Source organism: Mobula hypostoma, chromosome X2 (assembly GCF_963921235.1).
Source record: "Mobula hypostoma chromosome X2, sMobHyp1.1, whole genome shotgun sequence".
Taxonomy (NCBI): domain Eukaryota; kingdom Metazoa; phylum Chordata; class Chondrichthyes; order Myliobatiformes; family Myliobatidae; genus Mobula; species Mobula hypostoma.
Genome location: NC_086129.1, coordinates 41,174,061 through 41,199,573, shown reverse-complemented (window position 1 = coordinate 41,199,573; position 25,513 = coordinate 41,174,061). Strand labels below are relative to the sequence as shown.

The 25,513-nt window shown below is 42.2% G+C and overlaps 1 protein-coding gene across 4 annotated transcripts in view; it reads right to left on the bottom strand.

Annotated features, from left to right (window-relative positions):
• The window catches only part of LOC134340961 (Na(+)/H(+) exchange regulatory cofactor NHE-RF3-like), a 65,551-nt gene extending 42,461 nt beyond the window's left edge, over nt 1-23,090 (bottom strand). For 3 of the 4 annotated variants that reach the window (XM_063038588.1, XM_063038590.1, XM_063038591.1), the window contains exons 1-5: nt 22,314-22,503; nt 22,122-22,207; nt 8,110-8,137; nt 4,491-4,555; nt 540-751 (exon numbers count right to left, since the gene is read on the bottom strand). In XM_063038588.1, coding sequence (XP_062894658.1) covers nt 540-751; nt 4,491-4,555; nt 8,110-8,137; nt 22,122-22,137 — 321 coding nt within the window. In that variant the 5' untranslated portion in view covers nt 22,138-22,207; nt 22,314-22,503. Of the gene's footprint in view, nt 1-539; nt 752-4,490; nt 4,556-8,109; nt 8,138-22,121; nt 22,208-22,313; nt 22,504-22,616 lie in introns of those variants that run through there. The other variant, XM_063038589.1, reaches the window with a different exon arrangement.
• Nucleotides 23,091-25,513: the final 2,423 nt, after the last annotated feature.

Here is a 25,513-nt window from a genome sequence, read left to right as displayed (position 1 = left end):
TGATTTCTCCTTTCTGAAGTCCACAATTCTTTGGTCTTACTGACATTGAGTGCAAGGTTGTTGTGACTCCACTTAACCAGCCCATCTCTCTCACTCCTGAATGCCTCCTCATCACCATTTGAGATTCTGCCATAAACAGTGATGCTATCAGCAAATTTATAGATGGCGTTTGAGCTGTGGGTAGCCACACAGTTTAAGTGTAGAGAGAATAGGGCAGCAGGCTAAGCACTCCTCTTTGAGATGTGCCTATGTTGATTGTCAGTGAGGAAAAGTATTGTCCAGAAAAAGTATTGTAAAGGGAGAGAATCATTTGAGATTTGTCTGTGGACCTCCTGGGGTAAAATCAACAACATCAGAAGACTGGATTTAGCTCACCTTTATTTTTCCTTTTTCCCTCTTTTTGCTCTCTTTTTCCTCTATTTATTCATTGTCTCAGCTTGCTTTGCTCTTGTTGAACCATCATCTTAGACTATCTAAAAAATACTGAGTTTTACCAGACCAAAGGCAAAAACACTGAGTAGAAATAAAGTGAGTGTTACCTTGGAATGTTCCATGTTATCCACAAACTCTCCATTGATCTCCAGCACCCTGTCGGCATCATAGAGCCCAGCGAGCTGAGCGTAGCTTCCGGGCTCCACTTGTCGGATGATGTGTCCTTGCTTCCTCTTTTCAGCTCGCAAGTAGAAGCCAAACACCTCATTGTCCTTCTTGGTCAAGACACATATTCTGGGCTTGATGAGGACTGACAATTCTGAGTAGATAAAATTACATAAAAGCTATATAAATTCCAAACATTGAAGCACATCCTTCGGATTTGTACTTTGCTCAGAACTGATAACGAAGCTCAAACAAAGACTACGGAGTCTGGAAGCTGAAATGGAAACAAAAATTGGACTGGCAACTGAATAGAGAAAGGATGGTTGAAAGTTTTCGGTCAGAAACAACTTCAGCAATAGGGCTGAAGGGTTTGAAATTTGGGGGGGGGGGCATGAAATATTAATCATGCCATGGTAGCATAGTGGTTAGTGCGAAGTTATTACAGCTTGGGGGCGTTCCGGAGTTTGGAGTTCACTTCTGGTGCCATTCTGTAAAGAGTCTCTGTACATCTTCCCTGTGAATAGTGGATGCATTAGTGATAATTTTTCAAAACTCGTTAGATTCTGGACTAGTTCCTGAGGATTGGAGGGTGGCTAATGTAACCCCACTTTTTAAAAAAGGAGGGAGAGAGAAACCGGGGAATTATAGACTGGTTAGCCTAACGTCGGTGGTGGGGAAACTGCTGGAGTCAGTTATCAAGGATGTGATAACAGCACATTTGGAAAGCGGTGAAATGATCGGACAAAGTCAGCATGGATTTGTGAAAGGAAAATCATGTCTGACGAATCTCATAGAATTTTTTGAGGATGTAACTAGTAGAGTGGATAGGGGAGAACCAGTGGATGTGGTATATTTGGATTTTCAAAAGGCTTTTGACAAGGTCCCACATAGGAGATTAGTGTGCAAACTTAAAGCACACGGTATTGGGGGTAAGGTATTGGTGTGGGTGGAGAATTGGTTAGCAGACAGGAAGCAAAGAGTGGGAATAAACGGGACCTTTTCAGAATGGCAGGCGGTGACTAGTGGGGTACCGCAAGGCTCAGCGCTGGGACCCCAGTTGTTTACAATATATATTAATGACTTGGATGAGGGAATTAAATGCAGCATCTCCAAGTTTGCGGATGACACAAAGCTGGGTGGCAGTGTTAGCAGTGAGGAGGATGCTAAGAGGATGCAGGGTGACTTGGATAGGTTGGGTGAGTGGGCAAACTCATGGCAGATGCAATTTAATGTGGATAAATGTGAAGTTATCCACTTTGGTGGCAAAAATAGGAAAACAGATTATTATCTGAATGGTGGCCGATTAGGAAAAGGGGAGGTGCAACGAGACCTGGGTGTCATTATACACCAGTCATTGAAAGTGGGCATGCAGGTACAGCAGGCGGTGAAAAAGGCGAACGGTATGCTGGCATTTATAGCGAGAGGATTCGAGTACAGGAGCAGGGAGGTACTACTGCAGTTGTACAAGGCCTTGGTGAGACCACACCTGGAGTATTGTGTGCAGTTTTGGTCCCCTAATCTGAGGAAAGACATCTTTGCCATAGAGGGAGTACAAAGAAGGTTCACCAGATTGATTCCTGGGATGGCAGGTCTTTCATATGAAGAAAGACTGGATGAACTGGGCTTGTACTCGTTGGAATTTAGAAGATTGAGGGGGGATCTGATTGAAACGTATAAGATCCTAAAGGGATTGGACAGGCTAGATGCGGGAAGATTGTTCCCGATGTTGGGGAGGTCTAGAACGAGGGGTCACAGTTTGAGGATAGAGGGGAAGCCTTTTAGGACCGAGGTTAGGAAAAACTTCTTCACACAGAGAGTGGTGAATCTGTGGAATTCTCTGCCACAGCAAACTGTTGAGGCCAGTTCATTAGCTATGTTTAAAAGGAAGTTAGATATGGCCCTTGTGGCTACAGGGGTCAGGGGGTATGGAGGGAAGGCTGGGTTCTGAGTTGGATGATCAGCCATGATCATAATAAATGGCGGTGCAGGCTCGAAGGGCCGAATGGCCTACTCCTGCACCTATTTTCTATGTTTCTATGAATGAATGTGTTTCCCCCGGGTGCTTCGGTTTCCTCCCCCAGTGCAAAGACGTACCGGGTAGGTTAAGTGGTCATTGTAAATTGTCCCGCAATTAGAGTAGGGTTAATTGGAGTTGTGGGGTTGCTGGGGTAGTATGGCTCAAAGGGCCAGGAGGGCTCACTCCGTGCTGAATCGCTAAATAAATAAATAACTAATAAATTAATCAAGGGTAAGTGAGTTTCAATTTTACCATACAGTACTTAAGTATTCAAATTGAAAGCAAAATTTAGAGATACAAAATAAAAATCTCTACCTCATGAAATATCAGTAAGAATGAAATATAATGATGGTGATATTGTAGAAACCAAACTGGGTCACTGGGTCTCGGCCTGAAATGTCGACTGCACCTCTTCCTAGAGATGCTGCCTGGCCTGCTGCGTTCACCAGCAACTTTGATGTGTGTTGCTTGAATTTCCAGCATCTGCAGAATTCCTGTTGTTTGCACTAATGTTCATTTTAGGACACTTGCCTTGTTTGACAAATCCAGTCCCATACTGACTGGAGGTGATCACAGTGCTGACTCTGAAATATTTTCCAAAATGGATGGTGGAAATCAGAAGGCAACTTTAGTCACTCTTGAGCGGCTAAGTGCAAATAAACATAATATTTTTGTGATATGTTTGAAGAATAAATATCTGCAAAACTTTAGGGAGAACTTTTTAAAAAAAAATGTTTTTACAACTACCCAGGATGGTTAAAGTCTTGTCCATGAGGCAGCATTCTAAAGATGCAGTTCACCTCCAGCATTGCAGTGGAACTTTAACCTTGTTTGTATCAGTGTTCTGGAAGGTGAGATGAACCTCCTTGGTTGAGTAGAATTGTTACTTATTAAGCCATGGTTAACAGTTGGTAGTGGAATAACCAAGTCAAATCCTATTGATTTTTACTGATGTTTTGGAGATGATATTGATAACTGGTTTATTATTGTCACATGGACCAAAGTACAGTGAAAATCTTTGTTTTGCATGCCACCCAAACAGATCATATCACCACATCAATTCATCAAAGTAATACAAGGGAGAAGTAATAAGAGAATGCATAATATATTGTTACAGAGAAAGAGTAGTGCAGGCAAATAAGAAGGTGCAAGGGTCAAAAATGAGGTAGATTGTAATGTCAAAGCCCATCTTATTTTACATTCATAGTCTTAGAACAGCAAAATGAAAGCTGTCCTTGAACACTGTAATATGTGCTTACAGGCTGTTCTATCTTCTGCCCAATGCGAGCGAAACGAAAAGAGAACGTCTGGAGTGATGAGGCTCTTTGATTTTGTTGGCTACTCTTCTGAGTACACATGAAGTGTAGACAGCTGATATTCTGTGGCTCTGAATATTTCCATGAAATACTGGGCATCTATTTTCTTTGTAATACTCCCAATTTATCTAGCAGTCTTTACAGTGCTAAATACTATTACTCAGTATTTACAATAGAGAATCAGGCATTTGGCCAGTTGATCCATGCAGGTATTTATTTTCTGCGTGAGTGGCCCTATCCTTCCACATTTAACCTACTTCTTCTTGATATTTATCACCATGGAGGAAATACATTTTCAATTTACCATGGAAACATTACATTCGACCAGGACCCTCCAGAACAGAAATTATACTTGTTTGTTTTTAAATCCAATAACATGATCCGTCTCAGTGACAGAACTTGTCTCGTCGCCCAGGGACAAATGCTTCATTGTTTTGAGGAGAGCTCATTACCACCTTTTACTTCAGCTTTGGGAAAGATTAATATTTAGCCCTTATCTACCATACACTCAACATTAGATCAGTAAAGCTGTTTCCATTAAAATATATTGTTTACTTTACCAATGTCTTCATTTATGACCAAGGCAGGATTATCTATCCCTTCCTTAGGATTGAAAGTAAATTTTCTGTAAAAAAAAACACAAGATAAAATTCTGATCAGCTTAATTCTGAAACCATTCTACATACTGTGATCATCCCAACTCCTTGAAAGAGCTTTCTGAGTATTCCCAAGCACGTGGCTTCTCTCCCTGATACTGCCAGTTTTTCATTATAAAAGCACTTGCACATATATATTTTGAAAGTTCTGAATGGATCCACGTCTCCTGTTCAGGCAATACATTCAACCGCAAATCAGCACACAGTGAAACACAAAAACATCTCCTCGATTCCCCTCAGTTCGTTTTGCCAATTATCTGAAACTGATGCCCCCTGATTACTGCTGGAGGAAACGTTTCATATGTATCCTTTCAAATTTACTTCTAATTTTAATTCAAAGTGAGATACAGGAAAAGGAAACAATAAGGATTAACCATCCTGATCCTAACGGATATCAGGGACCAACATCAACTAGGCATTTGGGGAGTACTATAAGTTCGGTGACATATTTCTGTTTTTATTACCTAGTTTAGATACTTTTGGCTAAAAACTGTCAAGGTAATTTGAACATTAGAATGAGAAGTATGAAGCAACCCAACATCCAATGCTGGAAAGCGGAAATGGAAATGGGGATTGCTGGGAATACTCAATATGTGAGGCAGCAGCTGAGGGGAGAGAAAAGGAGCCAGTATTTCAGATCACCTTTGAAGAACTGGAAAAGTTAGAAACACAGGAGTTTTTAAATTGTCGGGGGGGGGGGTGGTGTTGGGAATATCTGTGATAGGTTAGAGAGCAAGATTGTAAGGTAAGGTCATAGATTTCAGTGCTGGCAGTTAGACTATAGGAGCAGAATCAGGCCATTTGGCCCATTGAGTTTTGTCCACCATTCAGTCATGGGCTGATTTATTTTCCATCTCAACCCCAAGTTAGAAAGAGATAATGTTCAAACTGTGAAACCAAGAGCATAGTGGTTGCTGGAATTCTGAGACAGAGGATGATGAAATAGCCAGCAGATCAGACAGCATCCGTGGGGAGAGAAACTGAGATTATACAAGTAGAATTCCTGCAGAACTGGCTGCAATGTGCCAAGAAGGAAGATGAGAAGCAGTTCCTTGATTTTGCATTAGGCATTGGGCATTAGGCATCAAAGGGACTTCACAGTGGAGCAACAAATCAGAAACCCCTCCCCCCCACCTTCTTACTCTGGCTTCTTCCCCCTTCCTTTATAGCCCTGAGTCTCAGCCCAAAACATCAATTCTTTTTCCCTCTTCGTAGATGTTGCCTGATCTGCTGAGTACAAGCACTTAATGTGTGTTTGTTTTTTTCAGCTGTAGTGGTGAACCAAATGGAGGGACTGATGGAATGGGACTGATTGGAACTAGCTGGAGGAGGAATGTGCTAACTTTGTCACAAAGATGAAAGGGGAATACTTGTCCATCGTTCCAAGCAATCCCCACAGTACTCAAAGCCTTTACAACTGAATGAATGCAAACACCACCCCTGGACCTTCTGTATACATCTTGAAATTAAAATCAATCCTGTTGGAAATGAATGCTGTTGATTTTTTAACATCTGTCTCATTTCCTACAAAGCACCAATATCAGGTTTAATTATAGACGTTCCATTGACACGGTCAATTTACTTTCAGCTAGGTAAATTCTTCATGATATTTAATTAGATTTGGTTCAGTGCGACTTCAATATCCTGCAGTCTGGGCACGTTAACTGTGTCTACTTTCAGCACACTGAAGGGCATTCATGGTCCAACTGTTGGCACAGAGGGCTATTCAGGTGTCCCTAAGAGAAACAGCATGGCAAACACAAGTATATTCACAATGCTTGCAAAGTAAACCATTAACAAAATTAACATTAACAAAATTCTAAATATCATTTTATATGGATTGTATATCACCGTGGATTTCCTCTGAGGGCTCCACTTCCCTCCCATATTCCAAAATTGTACAGGTTTGTAAATTGTGGGAAAGCTAATGCTGGCACTGGAAGCGTGGTGATACTTGTGGGCTGCCCCCAGTGCAAGATATTAGGATGTGAACAGAAACCCTTTCGAGTTTGTTACACAGACTTCTTCGTGCTGAAATGAATAGACTGAGGGTGGGATCTGCAGGGCTTGGAGCTGAGCTGCAACAGTTGCTAGAGAGTTCTTTACAAAGGCATAGAAAGAAGCACAAGGATCTTTATTTGTGCATTGTAATTTGCACTACAATAGACCTTCATTATGTTCTAATTGTATTATTTATTGTGTACTTTGTATAAAGCATGTCTGGTTTTTGTTTTGCTCGTGTATGCCTGATACCATGTGCCTGTGATCCTGCAATAAGTAGGGTATTTCATTGTACCTGCACATATAGTACACGTACTTGTGCACGTGAGAATAAACTCAACTTTTCAGTTTGTAGGGCTGGAGGAGGTAGATAGGGAGGGTGTTCCCATGGGGGTATTTGCATTTATAAAGTTCAACGCCAATAGTGAGGAAGGGGTGCAATGAATGATGGGACTGGTGAGAGTTAAGATGCAGGAAGTAGGTTTTTGGATGAGCAACTTCCATTGAAGCTTACAAGCATTGACTGGTTTTGAAATCGCAAGATCCAGCAATGTAAACTATGACCACTCTCTTTTACAGCAGGGAACAACTTGACACAGGAGGCCTGGAAACTAATCATGTTATTTTTATATTGATTGCTTCCTCAATATGTCCATGTACTATGTACTATGGATATAGTTGTTTGAAAAAGCAGGATGGAACCTGGGGCCAACCTGAAGAGTAGATAGATCACAGATGGTAATTTAACAGATAATGACGACCGAATGTGAACATCCATAAAATCCCTCCAGCTCCCCCCCCCCCATTTAATAAAACCACAGCCAACCCTCCAGCTCATCTTCAATTACCAAACTGTTCTTTCTCTTGCTTTTCAAAGTCTGTTGCTCTTTCATGAATGTATTCAGCAAATCAATATCCCACCCCCTCAGACTGACAATTTCTGAGATTTGCAACCCTCAATGAAGAAATTTCTCCTTCACTCCCAGCAGAACCCCTGAGCCAAAGGTGGTACCCACTGGTTCTAGACTCTTCAGAGAAATGAGCCTCAGAAGTATTTATGCTGCAAAGCATGTGAATTCTTCAAGGAGCTTTTGCAATTCATTACCACTGTCTTTTCGTATTAACTGCAGATCTCTTGCAGAAACATGGTTTCTGGCACTGGATTTCGGTCACAGTCTGTGAGGAGTTTGTATGTTCTCCCTGTGGATTTCCTCTGAGTGCTCCACTTCCCTCCCATATTCCAAAATTGTATAGGTTCGTAAATTGTGGGAAAGCTAATGCTGGCACTGGAAGCGTGGTGACACTTGTGGGCTGCCCCCAGTGCAAACTTGGACTGTATTGGTCATTGATGCAAATGATGCACTTCACTATATGATTCGATGTACATTTGACAAATAGATCTAATCTTTCTTTCTAAAGCAGATTCCAATTTTGAAATTATCCAGCAAAACCATGCTACCATGAGCATTATTCCTCCTGAAATATCATTGGCTGTACTTCATTGGATGATGGCTGTACTTACGGTGATAATGCAGCTGTGTCCTCAATGTCTGCAAAAGAAATGAAAAGCAGTCTAAGAACCTGACAACATGAAAAGCAAGAACCAGAATAGATCATTTAGCTCTCACAGTTGCTCTAACATCCGACCTCAACTTTGCTGACTTTTCTCCAAATCCAGTGATTCCTGCCCAAGGTCAGAAGAAAATCCATTCCTACACAAGATGTCTTTAAAGGATTCCTGCTTCTTTTCCTACATTTTCATGTATTATTGATTTCACTTCAGAAATACCAACAACAATAAACCATGAAGCTCATCAGTTTGCCATAAGATTCCAACTGGATCACTAATGTTGGTTTAGGTTCGGAAATCTGCTCTGGTTATCCATTCTGGGTTTATTTCTATCTCCAGTCCCCTAGCCACTTACTGAAGTGGCTGAGTAGGCCGTCAGTCACATCAATCATATCCGACGGCTTAAGAGTTGCCCATTCCCCGCCTTTATGAAGTAACCAGGGTGATAAATGCTAAACATTTATCTGAGGTAAAAAAAAACTTGAACAATTGCCTAAAGGGGTGATCCTTAAAGCAGCAACAATGGGCAATCATACTGAAATGGGTAGTAATTCGCTCGAAAGATTAAAGGCTGATAAAGGAAACCAAACTAATGCAACGTTATTTTACACCTGCAATTCTCAGAGTAAATGAGATTGACATATTAATTACTTTCTTAAATTTCATAAGAGTCACAGGGGAATCACTTAAATGGGATTAATTTTGTAAATGAATTGGACAGCATTCATTAAAGAGAAAACCCCAAAGCGATTGATAGTAATGTTACAGGAACATAAAAAAATAGAAGCAGAAGTAGGCTGTATTCTCCTATCACCTCCTCCCCACCACCCACCCCAACTTCTCTCTCCCCAGTCACCTCTTTCCATCTCCCCAGATCTCTTTTTCCCAACTCCTACTTACCCAGCATCCTCTTCCAGATTCAGATCCATATTTATAGCATGTACATCAAAACGTACAGTGACATGTGTCAATTGTGCTAACATAAACACAACCTAAGGATGTGCTGGGGACAGCTCACAAGTGTCACCATACATTCCAGCGCCAACATAGTATTCCCACAATGCTTGGCAAAACAATACAGAACATACCAAGCAACAAAAAAAGTCCCTTTCCTCCCTCCCACACACAAGGATAGTTCTCCAACCCTAGGATAAGCCTCTAGGCCTCCAGTCTCCAGGCTTTGACTTTCAGACCTCCAATCAACCGTCAGCTTCAATCTTCAGTATTGACTCATGGACTAGCTGATGACCCTGAACTCCAGCCTCCAACTATGATTTTTCACACTTTTCTCTGCTCCAGCATCTCTTGTCCTAGCTCCCCTTTCCTCAATTTCAAACTCCCACCCCCACTCCAGCTGCTCGTACTATTTCATTTTACAGGTGATCCTACAACTCATTCACTCAACTACCTAGAACCCAATATCCCTTAAATTAATCTCAAACCCTTTATGATGTTGGAATGTCCCAAAGCATGTTTGACAAAGTAGATTTTGGGCATTCATTCCATTCATTATAAGCTCATATTCTGAGAGTAATTTTGTGTGAGGGTTCGGATTACAGTGGAATGTTGAGTGTATGGGTGGGGTTATTCCGAGAGGCAGAGTGATGTCTTTCATGTTATGTCTAGAACGTGATAGTGTGGGGTTGGGGTTTATGGGAAGAAAGTGAGTGTGCGAGTTTACAGATATGTTCAGAAGTAAAACAGTGCAATAGTAGCTAGCATAGCACCAGCATCACCAGTTGGGGTTTGACTTCCACCATTGCCTACAAGGAGTTTGTACTTTCTCCCCGTAAATGTGAGAGAGATACTGTGTCTCATGCGAGCAACTTTGTTTTTATAAAATTCCTAAAATTCTCTCAGTTTTGGCAATAACTGTTCTAGTGAAAGTTTGGCTGAAACTCGCCTGATTTTTACATGAATTGTGTTTCTGACCTCGAACAGGGTACTAAAGATCCTCTGTCCTCGTTAAATTATAAGCCAGATATTTAGGGTGTTTTCCTGAACTGACACCTACCATGCCAATAGCAATAAGGGCACAGGATTTGTGTGTGTCATGTTGAGTGTGTGGGCTGCGTAGCACACGTGCACACTTATGTGTACCTATACTTATGAATGACCAAGTGGCCCTGGAGCCACAGGAAAGTCTTTAGATGTCACACCTGCTTGGCACAGTGTTCTCTCAGCCCAATTCTTGAAGACACTGCATTCAAGGAGATGTCGAAGCCCTAGGGCACCACGAGATAGAGACCAGTCTTAGAAGCACAGAAGGGCCAAAGTCTGTCCAGTAGACCGTGAACTCCATGAAGAAGCACTGAAGGGATGAAGGGTGAGTGCTATCCAGTAGACTAGTGAGCACATCTACACGGAGCGCTGTTGCAGGAAAGCAGCATCTATCATCAAGGACCCCCACCATCCAGGCCATGCTCTCTTCTCTCTGCTGCCATTCAGAAGATGGAGCCTCAGGACCCACACCACCAGGTTCAGGAACAGTTATTAACCCTCAGTCATCAGGTTCTTCAACCAGTGGGGATAACTTCACTCACCCCATCACTGAACTGTTCCCACCACAACTTATGGACTCACTTTCAAGGACTCCTCACTTCATGTTCTAAACATTTATTGTTTATTTGTTATTATTTTCATTTTTTTTATTTGCACAGTTTGTTATCGTTTGCACATTAGTTTTTTGTCCGTCTTGTTATATACGGTCTTTTATTGATTGTATTATGCCTCTTTGTATTTTTGTGAATGCCTGCAATAAAATAAATCTCTGGACTGAATATGGTGACATATATGTACTTTGATAATATATTTACTTTGAACTCTGTGGAGAAACACAAAAGGGATGTGGGGCCGTTGCTGCTCAGTAGACCGTGAACGTTGTCGATAGCTTGAGGACCTTCTGCACCATCTTTTCCCTGACATCCCTCTCTCCTTTTGTGGCTTGGTGTCTTCTTACTGAGGAGTTGGTGCAGGGAGCAGGGTTTTAGATTTTTAGATCATTGGGATCTCTTCTGGGGAAGGTGGGACCTGTACAGATTGGATGGGTTGCACCTGAACTCGAGGGGAGAAATATCCTTGCAGGTAGGTTTGCTAGCATGGTTTGGGAGGGTTTAAACTAATTTGCAAGGGGGATGGGACCCAGAGCGATAGAGCAGTGAAAGAAGTGCATGGAGTAAAGCCAGATCTAACATATAGAGAGGCTTTGAGGAAAGAGAAGCAGAATAAACGTTGTAAAGACAGTAAGGTAGAAGGGCTGAAATGTATGTACCTCAGTGCAAGAAGCATCATACATACATGGAATTATGATGTAGTGGCTATTACAGAGACTTGGCTGGCACCAGGGCAGGAATAGATTCTCAATATTCCTGGATTTCAGTGCTTTAAAAGGGATAGAGAGGGCAGAAAAAGGGGAGGAGGGGTGGCATTACTGGTCAGGGATACTATTACAGCTACAGAAAGGGTGGGTAATGTAGCAGGATCCTCTTTTGAGTCAGTATGGGTGGAAGTCAGGAACCAGAAGGGAGCAGTTACTCTACTGGGGGTATTCTATAGGCCCCCTGGTAGTAGAGCAGAGATACAGGGGAACAGATTGGAAGGCAGATTTTGGAAAGGTGCAAAAATAACAGGGTTGTTATCATGGGTGACTTTAACTTCCCTAATATTGATTGGCACCTGATTAGTTCCAAGGGTTCAGATGGGGCAGAATTTGTTAAGTGTGTCCAGGATGGATTCCTGTCACAGTATGTGGACAGGCCGACCGGGGGAATGCCATACTAGATCTAGTACTAGGTAATGAACCAGGTCAGGTCACAGATCTCTCAGTGGGTGAGCATCTGGGGGACAGCGACCACCGCTCCCTGGCCTTTATAATTATCATGGAAAAGGATAGAATCAAAGAGGACAGGAAATTTTTTAATTGGGGAAAGGCAAATTATGAGGCTATAAGGCTAGAACTTGCTGGTGTGAATTGGGATGATGTTTTTGCAGGGAAATGTACTATGGACATGTGGTCGATGTTTAGAGATCTCTTGCGGGATGTAAGGGATAAATTTGTCCCGGTGAGGAAGATAAAGAATGGTAGGGTGAAGGAACCATGGGTGACAAGTGAGGTGGAAAATCTAGTCAGGAGGAAGAAGGCAGCATACATGAGGTTTAGGAAGCAAGGATCAGATGGGTCTATTGAGGAATATAGGGAAGCAAGAAAGGAGCTTAAGAAGGGGCTGAGAAGAGCAAGAAGGGGGCATGAGAAGGCCTTGGCGAGTAGGGTAAAGGAAAACCCCAAGGCATTCTTCAATTATGTGAAGAAAAAAAGGATGACAGGAGTGAAGGTAGGATCGATTAGAGATAAAGGTGGGAAGATGTGCCTGGAGGCTGTGGAAGTGAGCGAGGTCCTCAATGAATACTTCTCTTCAGTATTCACCAATGAGAGGGAACTTGATGATGGTGAGGACAATATGAGTGAGGTTGATGTTCTGGAGCATGTTGATATTAAGGGCGAGGAGGTGTTGGAGTTGTTAAAATACATTAGGACAGATAAGTCCCCGGGGCCTGACAGAATATTCCCCAGGCTGCTCCACGAGGCGAGAAGAGATTGCTGAGCCTCTAGCTAGGATCTTTATGTCCTCGTTGTCCACGGGAATGGTACTGAAGGATTGGAGGGAGGCAAATGTTGTTCCCTTGTTCAAAAAAGGTAGTAGGGATAGTCCGGGTAATTGTAGACTAGTGAGCCTTACGTCTGTGGTGGGAAAGCTATTGGAAAAGATTCTTAGAGATAGGATCAATAGGCATTTAGAGAATCATGGTCTGATCAGGGACAGTCAGCATGGCTTTGTGAAGGGCAGATCGTATCTAACAAGCCTGATAGAGTTCTTTGAGGAGGTGACCAGGCATATAGATGAGGGTAGTGCAGTGGATGTGATCTATATGGATTTTAGTAAGGCATTTGACAAGGTTCCACACGGTAGGCTTATTCAGAAAGTTAGTAGGTATGGGATCCAGGGAAGTTTGGCCAGGTGGATTCAGAATTGGCTTGCCTGAAGAAGGCAGAGAGTGGTGGTGGAGGGAGTACATTCAGATTGGAGGATTATGGTGGTGTCCCACAAGGATCTGTTCTGGGACCTCTACTTTTCGTGATTTTTATTAACGACCTGGATGTGGGGTAGAAGGGTGGGTTGGCAAGTTTGCAGATGACACAAAGGTTGGTGGTGTTGTAGATAGTGTAGAGGATTGTCAAAGGTTGCAGAGAGACATTGATAGGATGCAGAAGTGGGCTGAGAAGTGGCAGATGGAGTTCAACCAGGAGAAGTGTGAGGTGGTACACTTTGGAAGGACAAACTCCAAGGCAGAGTACAAAGTAAATGGCAGGATACTTGGTAGTGTGGAGGAGCAGAGGGATCTCGGGGAACATGTCCACAGATCCCTGAAAGTTGCCTCACAGGTGGATAGGGTAGTTAAGAAAGCTTACGGGGTGTTAGCTTTCATAAGTCGAGGGATAGAGTTTAAGAGTCGCGATGTAATGATGCAGCTCTATAAAACTCCGGTTAGGCCACACTTGGAGTATTGTGTCCAGTTCTGGTCACCTCACTACAGGAAGGATGTGGAAGCATTGGAAAGGGTACAGAGGAGATTTACCAGGATGCTGCCTGGTTTAGAAAGTATGCATTATGATCAGAGATCAAGGGAGCTAGGGCTTTACTCTTTGGAGAGAAGGAGGATGAGAGGAGACATGATAGAGGTGTACAAGATAATATGAGGAATAGATAGAGTGGATAGCCAGCGCCTCTTCCCCAGGGCACCACTGTTCAATACAAGAGGACATGGCTTTAAGGTAAGGGGTGGGAAGTTCAAGCGGGATATTAGAGGAAGGTTTTTTTACTCAGAGAGTGGTTGGTGCGTGGAATGCACTGCCTGAGTCACTGGTGGAGGCAGATACACTAGTGAAGTTTAAGGGACTACTAGACAGGTATATGGAGGAATTTAAGGTGGGGGCTTATATGGGAGGCAGGGTTTGTGGGTCGGCACAACATTGTGGGCCGAAGGGCCTGTACTGTGCTGTACTATTCTATCTAGACCATCACTGAGAGGATGAAACTTACAGGAAAGTGAGGACAGGTTGTGCATTTTAATCTGGATAAAACATCAGAATGATAACATAGAACTGTTTAAGATTAGTGACAGATTTGATTGTGTGCAGGTGGAGAAAGTACCTCGATTTATGGCTAACATGAGAGGACGCAGTTTTAAGGTGCTTGGATGTAGGTACAGAGGAGATGTCAGGGGTAAGTTTTTTTTACGTAGAGAGTGGCGACTGCAAGCAATGGGCTGCTGGTGACGGCGGATACGATAGGGTCTTTTAAGAGACTCCTGCATATGTACATGGGGATAAGAAAAATAGAGCACTATCGGTAACCCAAAGTAATTTCTAATGTAAGTAAAACTTTGGCACAGCATTGTGGGCCGAAGGGCTGGTATTGTGCTGTAGATTTTCTATGTTTTACTTGTTTAATCCTGTGAAGTGCCCATGGAAGTTTTTAGCAAGTTAAATATTCTTTCTTTTTTATAAAGTACTGATCGCATCTGAAAGGTTGGACCTCTGAGGGGACAAGGATTATTCCAGGTTAGATTTTGTTGCTGAAATGGACTTTAAACATGAATTCTGTTTCATGATTAACTGGCTTTTTCTTCTCTCCTCCTCCAGGTACCTACTCTATCTCACTAGGCAGATAGGGGTTTTAAATAAAGCACTGCGGCTTAAAACTGATACAAATTATGGTTAAAACGCAGTCACTGTATTGTTATGAGAATTATTTAGTTTGCTAATGTCTTTTATCTCGATATGAGTGAAGCTTAATTGCCCAGTAAACTAGCCTAACATGCCACTCACTTAGATATCATTGAAAGCCACACCAAAGTCAAAAATAAGAAAAGAAAATAACGATTTGCCACCCATCATTGATCTAGTTGGTCACAATCCTGTCTAGTCCACAAAGTCCTCCTCACTCAAACCAGTGGAGTTTTCAAATACTTAGAGAGCTGTCCCATAAACAAGTGAAAGAACGGCCTTCAAACTTTCTGGGACTTGTTATTAGGCTTTTTACATCATTATACATCTTTTATATCCTGTTTTTCATCATTTACCTTATAATTCATCTTTTGCCCTATTTATTATGCAACTTACAGCAACTTGCACTATACTGCTGCTACAAAACAACATATTTCATAACACACAGTATGCCAGTGACAATAATCCTGATTCTATCTTTGACCCACTTGTAGGACAGACCCACCTGATGGAAGGGAGGTGACCCTGGAGACCTCAACATTACAATTTGAGTGGCTCAGGTACCACACGATCAAGAACACCTGCTAGTTACACCACTTGTATACGGATAATGAAACTGTACCCTTGCACATTAAATACCACCTGGAAAAGGCATCATGTACTCTAGGTGGGGAATGTCTATGTCCATTACCAAGAGTAGTTTAAATTATCAGTACCTTTGATAAAGTTAGCCAGCACTTGAATGGCATAACAGGATATTGCAGAGGTGAAAGAGCCAGCTGAAGGGATCAAAAACACTTGAACTCATCCTCGCTAATACAGATACATGACAATGACAGTGGTGACGACTGTAAAGTCCTTCTGGAGGACCTGTGATGGAAGGTGCGGTTGACAGTGTGGCCAACTTGTACTCACCAATCATCAGTGCACTTAATGCTATATTTGAGATCTCCCAGACCTCATTAGTGTTTTTATCCAAACGTGAACAAAATAGCTGAACTTCAGTGGTGGTGACAAGATCCAGCTTTCATCGAAGACCATGCCTCCATCGTAAAGTCAGAAGAGGGAAGTTTCTGTGATGCCTAAAGGCAGCATCACAATACGCCAGAGAGCATCATGAATGCATCATGTCTGGTGGGGGGGGGGAAGGAAGATGGGGGCTACTTGACAGGATTGAAGAAAGCTGTAGAGAATTGTAAACTTAGTCAGCTCCATCATGGGCACATGCCGCTGAAATATCAAGGTTATCTTCAAGGAGTATTGCCTCACAAAAGCGGTGTCCATTATTAAGGATCCCCATCACCCAGGATATGCCCTCTCACTGTTACCATCGGAAGGAGGTACAGAAGCCTGAAGGCTCACACTCAACAATTCAGAAGTAGCTTCTTCCCCTCTGCCATCTGATTTCTGAATGGACATTGAACCCATGAACACTACCTCACTAATTTTCATTTTCCATTATTTTGCACTACTTGTTTAGCTATTTAATATACATTTACTTACTGAATTCAGTTTTTTTCTCTGTCATGTATTGCATTGTACTGCTGCAAAATTAGCAAATTTCATGACATGTACTGATGATATTAAACTTATTTCTGATTCTGATTCCAGTTCCATCATGAAGTACCCTCCACCACCTAGAACATGCTCTATCCTCATTTGTACCATCAGTGTGCCTGAAGACACATACTCAAAAATTTCCAAACAGCTTCTTCTCCTCTGCCATCTAAACAGTTCATGAATCTATCAACACTACATCACTATTTTTTTCTCTTTTTACACTAGTTTATTTATATTATAACTTATTGTATTTTTATGTATTGCACTGTACTGCTGCCACAAAACAACAAATTTCATGACACATATCAGTGATTATAAACCTGATTCTGATTCTTATTCTGAAATCCCCAACCCGTACAGAGCCTGGATTCCCATTCATATCGCACACGAACCTTACAATGACACAGAAGGTGATCTGGTCCATTGAGTTCACACAAGTTCTCATTCATCCCAATCTCCCTCTCCTCATTTCCCTCTACTTTGCAACTTATCCTCTCTCGCACTTGACTTCTAGTATCTCTTTAATTCTTCTTGTCATTTACAGACATGAAAGGGGTAATTCACTGTAGCCAATTAACGTACCAACTAAAGAGGAAAGTATTATTTCCAAAAGCAAAACATTGGAAATCTGAAATTAAATGAAAGTGCAGGAAATGCTCAACAAGGCAGTCTGCATCTGTGGAAAGGAAAATGAAGTTAATGTGTTAGGACAATGGCCTTTCATCACACAGCAGCGAAAATCAGTGTGGTTCATTAACATACAGGTGCCATTTTCATTTACAGGGAGCACGGGACCCTCTGGCACTGGGAGTGGACGTCAGAAAGGTAAGTAGATATTAGGAGAGGCTATGATTCAATACTCAAGATTCAAATTTATTTATCACATGGACTTCAAAACTCAAAGTGAAATGAGTCACTTGTGTTAACAACTAACACCTCCGAGGGTGTGCAAGGGGTGGCCCATAAGAGTCCCCACACATTCTGGCACCAATACAGTATGCCACAATGCTCAGTAGAACAACATGGACAGAGAACATGCCAGTAAGGCGAGAAACACATACAAGATGCTGGAGGAGCTCAGCAAATCAGACTGCATCTATGGAGGGGAATCAACAGTCAACGTTTTGGGCCAAGACCCTTCTCCAGGACAGTAAAGTGAAAGTAGGATTTCTCCGACAGGATGAAAGACTTCCTTTTAGGATTGTCCAGTAAACACCATCCCCTAGGCATTTAATGGGAAGATGTAATGATCACAGCACAGAAATAATCACTTTGCCTCCCAAGTCTACATGGTGTCCTATTCGCCTCAGCTCTCCTTATAGAAACAAGTGCCACTATTGTTGTCTGGACACCTTGCTATTTTGCTTCATGTATTGTATTCTTACAGTGTATGGTTTTGGATTCAAAGTGGAATCAGCTTCTCTGTCTACTCTTTTGAATTCCTTCCTAATTTAAAAGATTTTTATATGTTAGTGAAATGAATGATCCTCTGTTAGTTTATATATTTTTAAATGAAAGGCTTTAATCCACAGAGAGAGAGTCCTTTACTGCACATAGTCATGTGAGTGGATAAGAAGTTGGCACACAGAATATAAAGTGAGAAAATCCCAGGATGTTCACTCCGGTGAGAAGAAAAGGGGGGAAAAAAGGAAACAATTTTTTTTTTTTTAAAAAAGTAAGATTTGAATGAATCAGTTTTTATTTTTGGTTCAGTGAGAAAATGCTTTCACTGTTTTAATTAATGTTGAGGAAAATGAGCAAATTTTAATTTTTACACTTTTGTTATTTCTTATGGTTTCTATAAACTCATGAAAATGAACATCAAATATAGTTTGTCAGCCCATAGCTTAGTACCATCTGTGTATTGATTCTGCAAACTAAATGCTGACGCTATTCTGAGATTCGAAATGCATCTTCACTGATTTTAGAGGAATACACATGTAAACCATATGGTGAAAACTCACCTTAATTCTGCTTCTTTTAAGGAAGGGATTGGATTTCATTATGACTCATGCAAACATGCAGAACAGTTATAGTGAACCTATTCGGAACCTCACAGGAATTGAATGAAGCATCAAAGTGATTCTACGATGCATTCTCCATGCTTTTCATCTACAAAGAGAGTTAACTACTTGGTGAAAACTGCAGATGAGTCACAAATGGTGGCCACGTAGGGCTGAACTGAGGAGAATTTTCTTTACTCAGGTGGTTGCAAAACTTTGAAACTTTTTGATCCAAGAGAACATACTGTATATATTTACAAAATAGCAGAAGCAAACCTTCCAGTCATTTGAAACTGCTTCACTGGGCAAGAACATTCAAACAAATCTATGCTGCACTGTTGAAAGAATTCTGATTTGCTGCAATGTGGCTCAGTATGGCAAATTGAAAGCACAAAATTGCAAGAGGCTGGAGAGAATATTGGACATGGATCTCCCCGCCATTGGCAGCATCTACATGAGCTGCTGCTTCAAGAAGGTGGCATCCATCAGCAGGGATCCCCACCTAATCCTAATTCTAACTCACCTTTGGGTCATGCCCTCTTCTTGTTGCTACTCATGGGCAAGAGATACAGAAGCCTGAAGTCCCATAATATTCAGGAATGGTCTTTTTTTTCCTACAAGCATTGGGTTCTTGAACTGACCTGCAGAACCCCTAATCCTAGCTCACCAACAGACACTACAGACCATCTCTTGCACTATCATGGCCTCTTTTTGCACTAATCTCCTGTTTTGCACACATTTTTCACTGCTTTGCATAACTTCTGTATACCCTGTAATTTATATTCTGTCCATTGTCTGACTCTACCTGTCTGTGATGCAACTGCAAGCAAGATTTTCATTATACCTGTACCTCACCACACCTGTGCACCTGGCAATAATCTTGACTCAACTTGACTTGATCTTGTCCACCTCAGTCCCTAAACTATGGGTTACAGCTCAACGTGGACTCCAAACGCCTTCCTGATGGGTTTCAAATGTGAGCTGGATTCATTCTTGCAAGTGCTACTGGTCTCAGCTGGCCATTGCCTTGGGTCACAACCCCTGTCATCTTACTCCCAACGCAATGGTTGACTCTGGCTAAGGGGCACTAAATGTATAACTGCAGCTCCCCCAAGAAGAGTCTGTGGGAAAGCCTGGGTGGGGGCAATTGATGGGAGAACGATTAAGGTGAGTTTCATCTCATGTTCTAAGTATTATTTATTTACATATTTTATTTCCAAAATTTGTCTTTTGCACATTGGTTTGTCAGCCTTTGTTTATATGTAGTTTTCATAAATCCTGCTGTATTTCTTTACTTTCCTGTCAATGCCTGCAAGAAAATGAATCTCAAGATAGTTTATGGTGACATATAAGTACTTTGACAATAAATTTACTTGGAACTTTAAACAGCGAAATGCATTGTTTGGCGTCAAAACAAATTAAATCAGCAAGGACAGTGATGGGCAGCGCACAAGTGTCACCATGCTTCTGGCACCAACAATTCACTAATTATAAGCATACATCTTTGGAGCGTGGGAGGAAACCCGAGCACTCAGAGGAAACCCAGATGGTCATGGGGAGGATGTACAAACTTACAGAATTGAACCCAGATCTTACAGCGGACGCTGTGAAGCATTGTGCTACCCATGTTACTCACTCTCCCATGGTGAATGATGGAGAGGATTGGAGAACAAACAATGATAGTGAAGCTGAGGGAGCAGAGACGAATCCCCCTGTGTGAATAATCACCTTCACTGTTGCTCCAATACCCATCTTTGCTCAACAGCGTTTTTTTAAAAATACGCATTTTTGTATTCCTGATATTGTTCCTGTTAATGCCCAATATGTGCAGGCTTTCATTCATAGAGTTCTCACACTAAACCAAACCCTAAACACAACTATTTCAAACCAAATAGCTAAATTGCATAATTAATCACATTTTTCAGACCAAGTTAATAAAACTTTAGAAAAAACTACTGTAAGTGTGGGTGGGAGAGATGGTCACAATAGTGAGGCGGTTAGTGCAATGCTTTACAGCGCCCATAATACGAGTTCAATTCCCGCCACTGTCTGTAAGGAGTTTGCATATCCTCCCTGTGATTGTGTGTGTTTCCTCCAACATTACAAAGGTGTACAGGTTTGGGTTAGTAAGTTACGTTGGCGCTGTAAGTGACCTCAGACTGTGTTAGACCTTGAGACCATGAGACATAGGAGCAGAATTAGGCCAGCTGGCCCATCGAGTCTGCTCTGCCATTCAATCATGGCTGATACTTTTTTTTCTTCTCTTCCTATGTTCCTGGCCTTTTCCCCATAACCTTTGATGCCATGTCCAATCAAGAACCTATCAATCTCTGCCTTAAATACACCCAATGACCTGGCCTCCACAGCTGCATGTGGCAACAAATTCCACAAATTCACCACCCTCTGGCAAAAGAAATTTCTCCGCACCTCTGTTTTAAATGGACACCCCTCTATCCTGAGGCTGTGCTCTCTTGTCCTAGACTCCCCCACCATGGGGAACATTCTTTGCATATCTACTCTGTCTAGGCCTTTCTACATTCGAAAGGTTTCAATGAGATCCCCCCTCATCCTTCTGAATTCCAGCAAGTACAGACCCAGAGCCATCAAACATTCCTCCTATGATAACCCTTTCATTCCTGGAATCATTGTTGTGAACCTCCTCTGGACCCTCTCCAATGCCAGCACATCTTTTCTAGGATGAGGGGCCCAAAACTGTTCATAATACTCAAGGTGAGGCCTCACCAGTGCCTCAGCATCACATCCCTGCTCTTGTATTCCAGACCTCTTGAAATTAATACGAACATGGCTTTTGCCTTCATCGCCACTGGCTCAACCTGATATGTGTAGTTTGGTCGTTGACATGAGCAACTCATATCACTGCATTGTTCGATGTTTCAATAACAAAGTTAATCTTATAATGCTTTAATCTTTAGTATCTGTAACAATACCATGAAGAGGACGGGGAAAACGTGTCGTGGGTCAAACACGACAGGACCCTGAGACAGTGACCCATTACTATTGGGTCCTGACGTCGGATAGTTTGAGGGCTGAAATTAGTCCGCACTTGAAACCGTAACTTGCAAAGCAGAATGGCCAGCTTTGCTATCACTTTCCAAATAATTACAAATGTTGGAAATCGAAAACATAAACCAGGGGCGAAAGCCCGAAATATTCAGCATGGTTTCGCAAGAGCAATACCCCTATCTCCCTTTCCACGGGTCGTCCTGGACTGCTGAGCGTCCAGCGTGCTCTGTTCCTCTTTACAGTCACGTAGATGGTGTAAGCTAAGTGCAGGGTTAGTAAATGTTCCGGATGAATAGTTTGTAGATGGAGATGAAAGAACATTTGTTTTCTAGCTGGGAAGCAAGAAATGCACGTTATATGGGACATTTGTTAATAATTAAACACAAAATAGTTGTAGAATGCAAAACGACTACTGCAGGCGGTAATTTTGGAAAAATAGAGCCTTTGTTGGAAAAATGTCCCTTTCTCTCCTCCCTATTCTATAGTCTCCGTCCAGCCTCACCTTGCCCACTGCCTGCATGGTGTGAAACGCCTTGCGTACATAACCGAGCAGCCACACAGTCAGAAGCACAAATAAAAGGTTCTGTACGCACCGTTCTTCTCCTTCATGCTGGGTGGCCCTCCCTCAGGCAGCTCCTGGTCGGGAGGGTGAAGATACAGCCTTTAGTCGTAGCAAAACCTATAATCACATGAAAAGAGCGAAGTTGAATGTCCTGCCGCAGGGTGTTTAATGTTTAAACACCATTTGATTACACTGGAACTCAGCACAATATAATTCCACCTACCTTGCTGCCTTGCAAAGCGCAGCACTGTTAAACTCTAGTGAAGTATCATTTTTCTAACACTGGCAGCCCCCTCCCTGCTAACTTCATTTCATATAATAATTTCCTGGGTTCTGACAGCGCTGGAGTCGCCCGCCTCATTGCACTGTGCACGAGTCCGATTCTGCACCTTTGTGACGCGGAAGACGTCTCCTCGCCTTACCAGCCCGAACTTCTGCCCTCGGACACAGTCCAGTGCCAGCCTGTCGCTGTGTCGAAATCATGAGCGCACGAAGCAGTCTAGCAGGTGCGAGCCGCGGATCTCACCTGCTCCCCGGATGTGTGGTCGAGAAGCTGGAGCGCAGCATTCAGGTTATCGCTCCGGCTGCCACACAGCCGGAGGTGTTGCTGTCGCCTGGATCCGACGCCCAGTCATAGCACTAAAGCGCTTTCAACGGGAGGTGAAAGTTTCCAGTAGTCTTTGAAAGAAGAGTTCTCGACATCCCGCATGAGGTTTTCTGGTTGTTCCAGTTTTCAGAAACTTCAGTCATAAAGTCAACGCGGAAACCGGCTATTCGGCCGATTGGGTGTGTCCTGATCATTAACCAGTCATTTACACTAATCTTATAAATCCCTTTTTAACTTCTTCAACATTCATCAACTAAACTTTAAAAGAATACTAGTATTACAAATCACATTCTGCAATATTACAACAAACACAATGACTAACACGGCCTAAATTAAATTTAAACACTCTTCCCTCCCAGTCAAGGTGCCCAACGGTCCTGCATGGCGCTTGCGGGAACTGCATGTTGCCTCTCCACGGGTTTAATTAATCTAACTAGGGGTCATTTACAGCGGCCAGTTTACCAACCAGCAAATCTTTGGGATGTGGGAGGATCCTGGAGCACAAGACACAGAGACAATGTATTTTACCCGAGGGTAGGATTGAACCGAGATCTCTGGTGCCGTAAAGCCACTGCTCTACTCATTGTGCTACGGGGTCAAGCGAGGCTTGGAATTCCATGCATGTAGTGTGACTTCAGGGTTGTAACACTATATTCTCATTCTGTTATTGTGTTCCCTTATACCACCTCAGCGTACTGATGTGATGAAATGATCTGTATAGTTGGCAGATATACAGAAGCGTTTCACTGTATCTTGGTGTAAGGAAAAAGTTAAACGTGATTCCTCCTTGGTATATACAGTACTAAAATAAAATGGAAGGTTTTATGACAAGATGGTGTTAGTTTGGAACAGGATTGTTTTGGAAAGTATAAGAGAAGAAGTCCACAGCAATGTTTTGAGAAAGTTAAGGGAGTACAGCTAGTGGAAAATAGTAAAACAAAACATGTTTTTCTGGGGAAGGTGAGGTCGTTGTGCAGGTGCAGGTACCAAATGCATGGGGAAGTACCGGGTGAGGGCTTTTGCAGGGTATAAAAAGGTCACTTTCTTCGTGCAAGGGGGGTGGATGGGGAGGAGAGTTTTGTCTGAGGCTAAGTCTTGGCTGGTGGCTAGTGCTAGGAATATACTATGTAGAGTGAGAGAGTGTGGGGGGAAGAGAGAGAGATTCTGCAGATCAGCTCATTTAGCAGATGATGAGTATTTTGATTTTTGAACTTCTACTGTAGACATTTTTTTTTCTGTATTACATTTGTGCTAGTTCCAATAAAGTATTTTCTTGTGGTTTAACTTGAGTGAAGTGTTTCCTTTGTTTGCGGATGTACATGCAAATACACTGAGCTGAATAAGGAAAGAACACAATGATATTTTAATATTTTATCACTTGCACTTGGTGCATGTCACAATGATAGCTCGATTTACCCATTTAGCTACAGATTCAGGGAGGATTAATTTGCCAAATCAGTCTATCACAGATGGGGCAACCTCACTTACCCCATCATTGAAATGTTCCCACAAAGCTATGGACTCACTTTCAAGAACTCTTCACCTCATGTTCTTGATATTTATTTATTATGATTAATTTTCATATTTGCACTGTTTGTTGTCTTCTGCACACTATTTGAATGCCCAAGTTATATGGTCATTTGTTGATTTTGTTGTGGTTATTATTTTACAGATTTATTAAGTATGCCCACAAGAAAATGAATCTGAGGGTTGTATATGGTGATATATATATATACATTGATAATAAAATTCACTTAACTTTGAACATTAACAGCAGAGCTGAGATTCTCCTGAACTGCTCTGGGCTATATTGCCTCTCAGAATCTAGTTGGTCCAGTCAGGTGCAGGGTCCACAACCCCAATGATTTCAAAGAAGCCTGTAGACTGCAAAAATGCAAAAATGAGCACATTATATAAATGTATTTTAAAATAATTTTCTCTTGGCCTAATGTTTTCAATTATTGTCTTTGTGCTTTGTTTTCCATTATTGTCTTTGTGGTTTAATATTATTTTCTAAATACTTATTTTCATTTTAATTATTTTAAATGTCTACTATTGTCAGAGATATTTATAGTCTGTGACATTTTGATAGAAGGCAAAGCTCTATAGCCATCTCTGTCAAAACTGGCAGGGGTGCAATGTGGGCTAAGTGTCAGGACACTGGAGCAGGGATCCAATCACAGACCCAGTACTGTGCACACAGTGATATTAATTGAGTAACAAATCCCAAGGTGCAAACAAAGTCAGTGTCAAAGTTTAGGCAGAGATCAAAACAGCCAGAGAAATCCAAACATCAGAATCAGGAAACAGGCAGGGTTGAAATTCAGACAGACAGAGTACAGATATGAATGCTGGAGAGGCTCAGGAAAATTCACTGGCACAATCTGGTAACAAGCAGGTGAAAACACAGGACTGAAATACACTGAGCAATAAACAGAGAGGCAGATGATAGGTGGAGCACAATGAGACACAGGTGGCAGCAAAACAGGTAATAATGAGAAACAGGTGAGAGGCGGAGTTCTCAGTAATACAGGGGCTGGAGTAGAGCAGGAGTGGGGACAGGAAAACAAACAAGAGCACTACTCACAACACGCTGGAGGAACTCGGCAGGTCAGGCAGCATCTGTGGAAACGATCAGTCTTCCTCCCCGCAAACAAGAGCACATGGCAAAACAAAAATACAGACTGACGGCTAGGGGGAAGACACACAAAAAGACAAAGTTCAACTGGAGGTACTGACACTAAGTCTCTGCACCACATTGTCCACAGCACAGTCACCACCGTGAATTGCCCATTTGGCTCCAGAATCTTAACAGA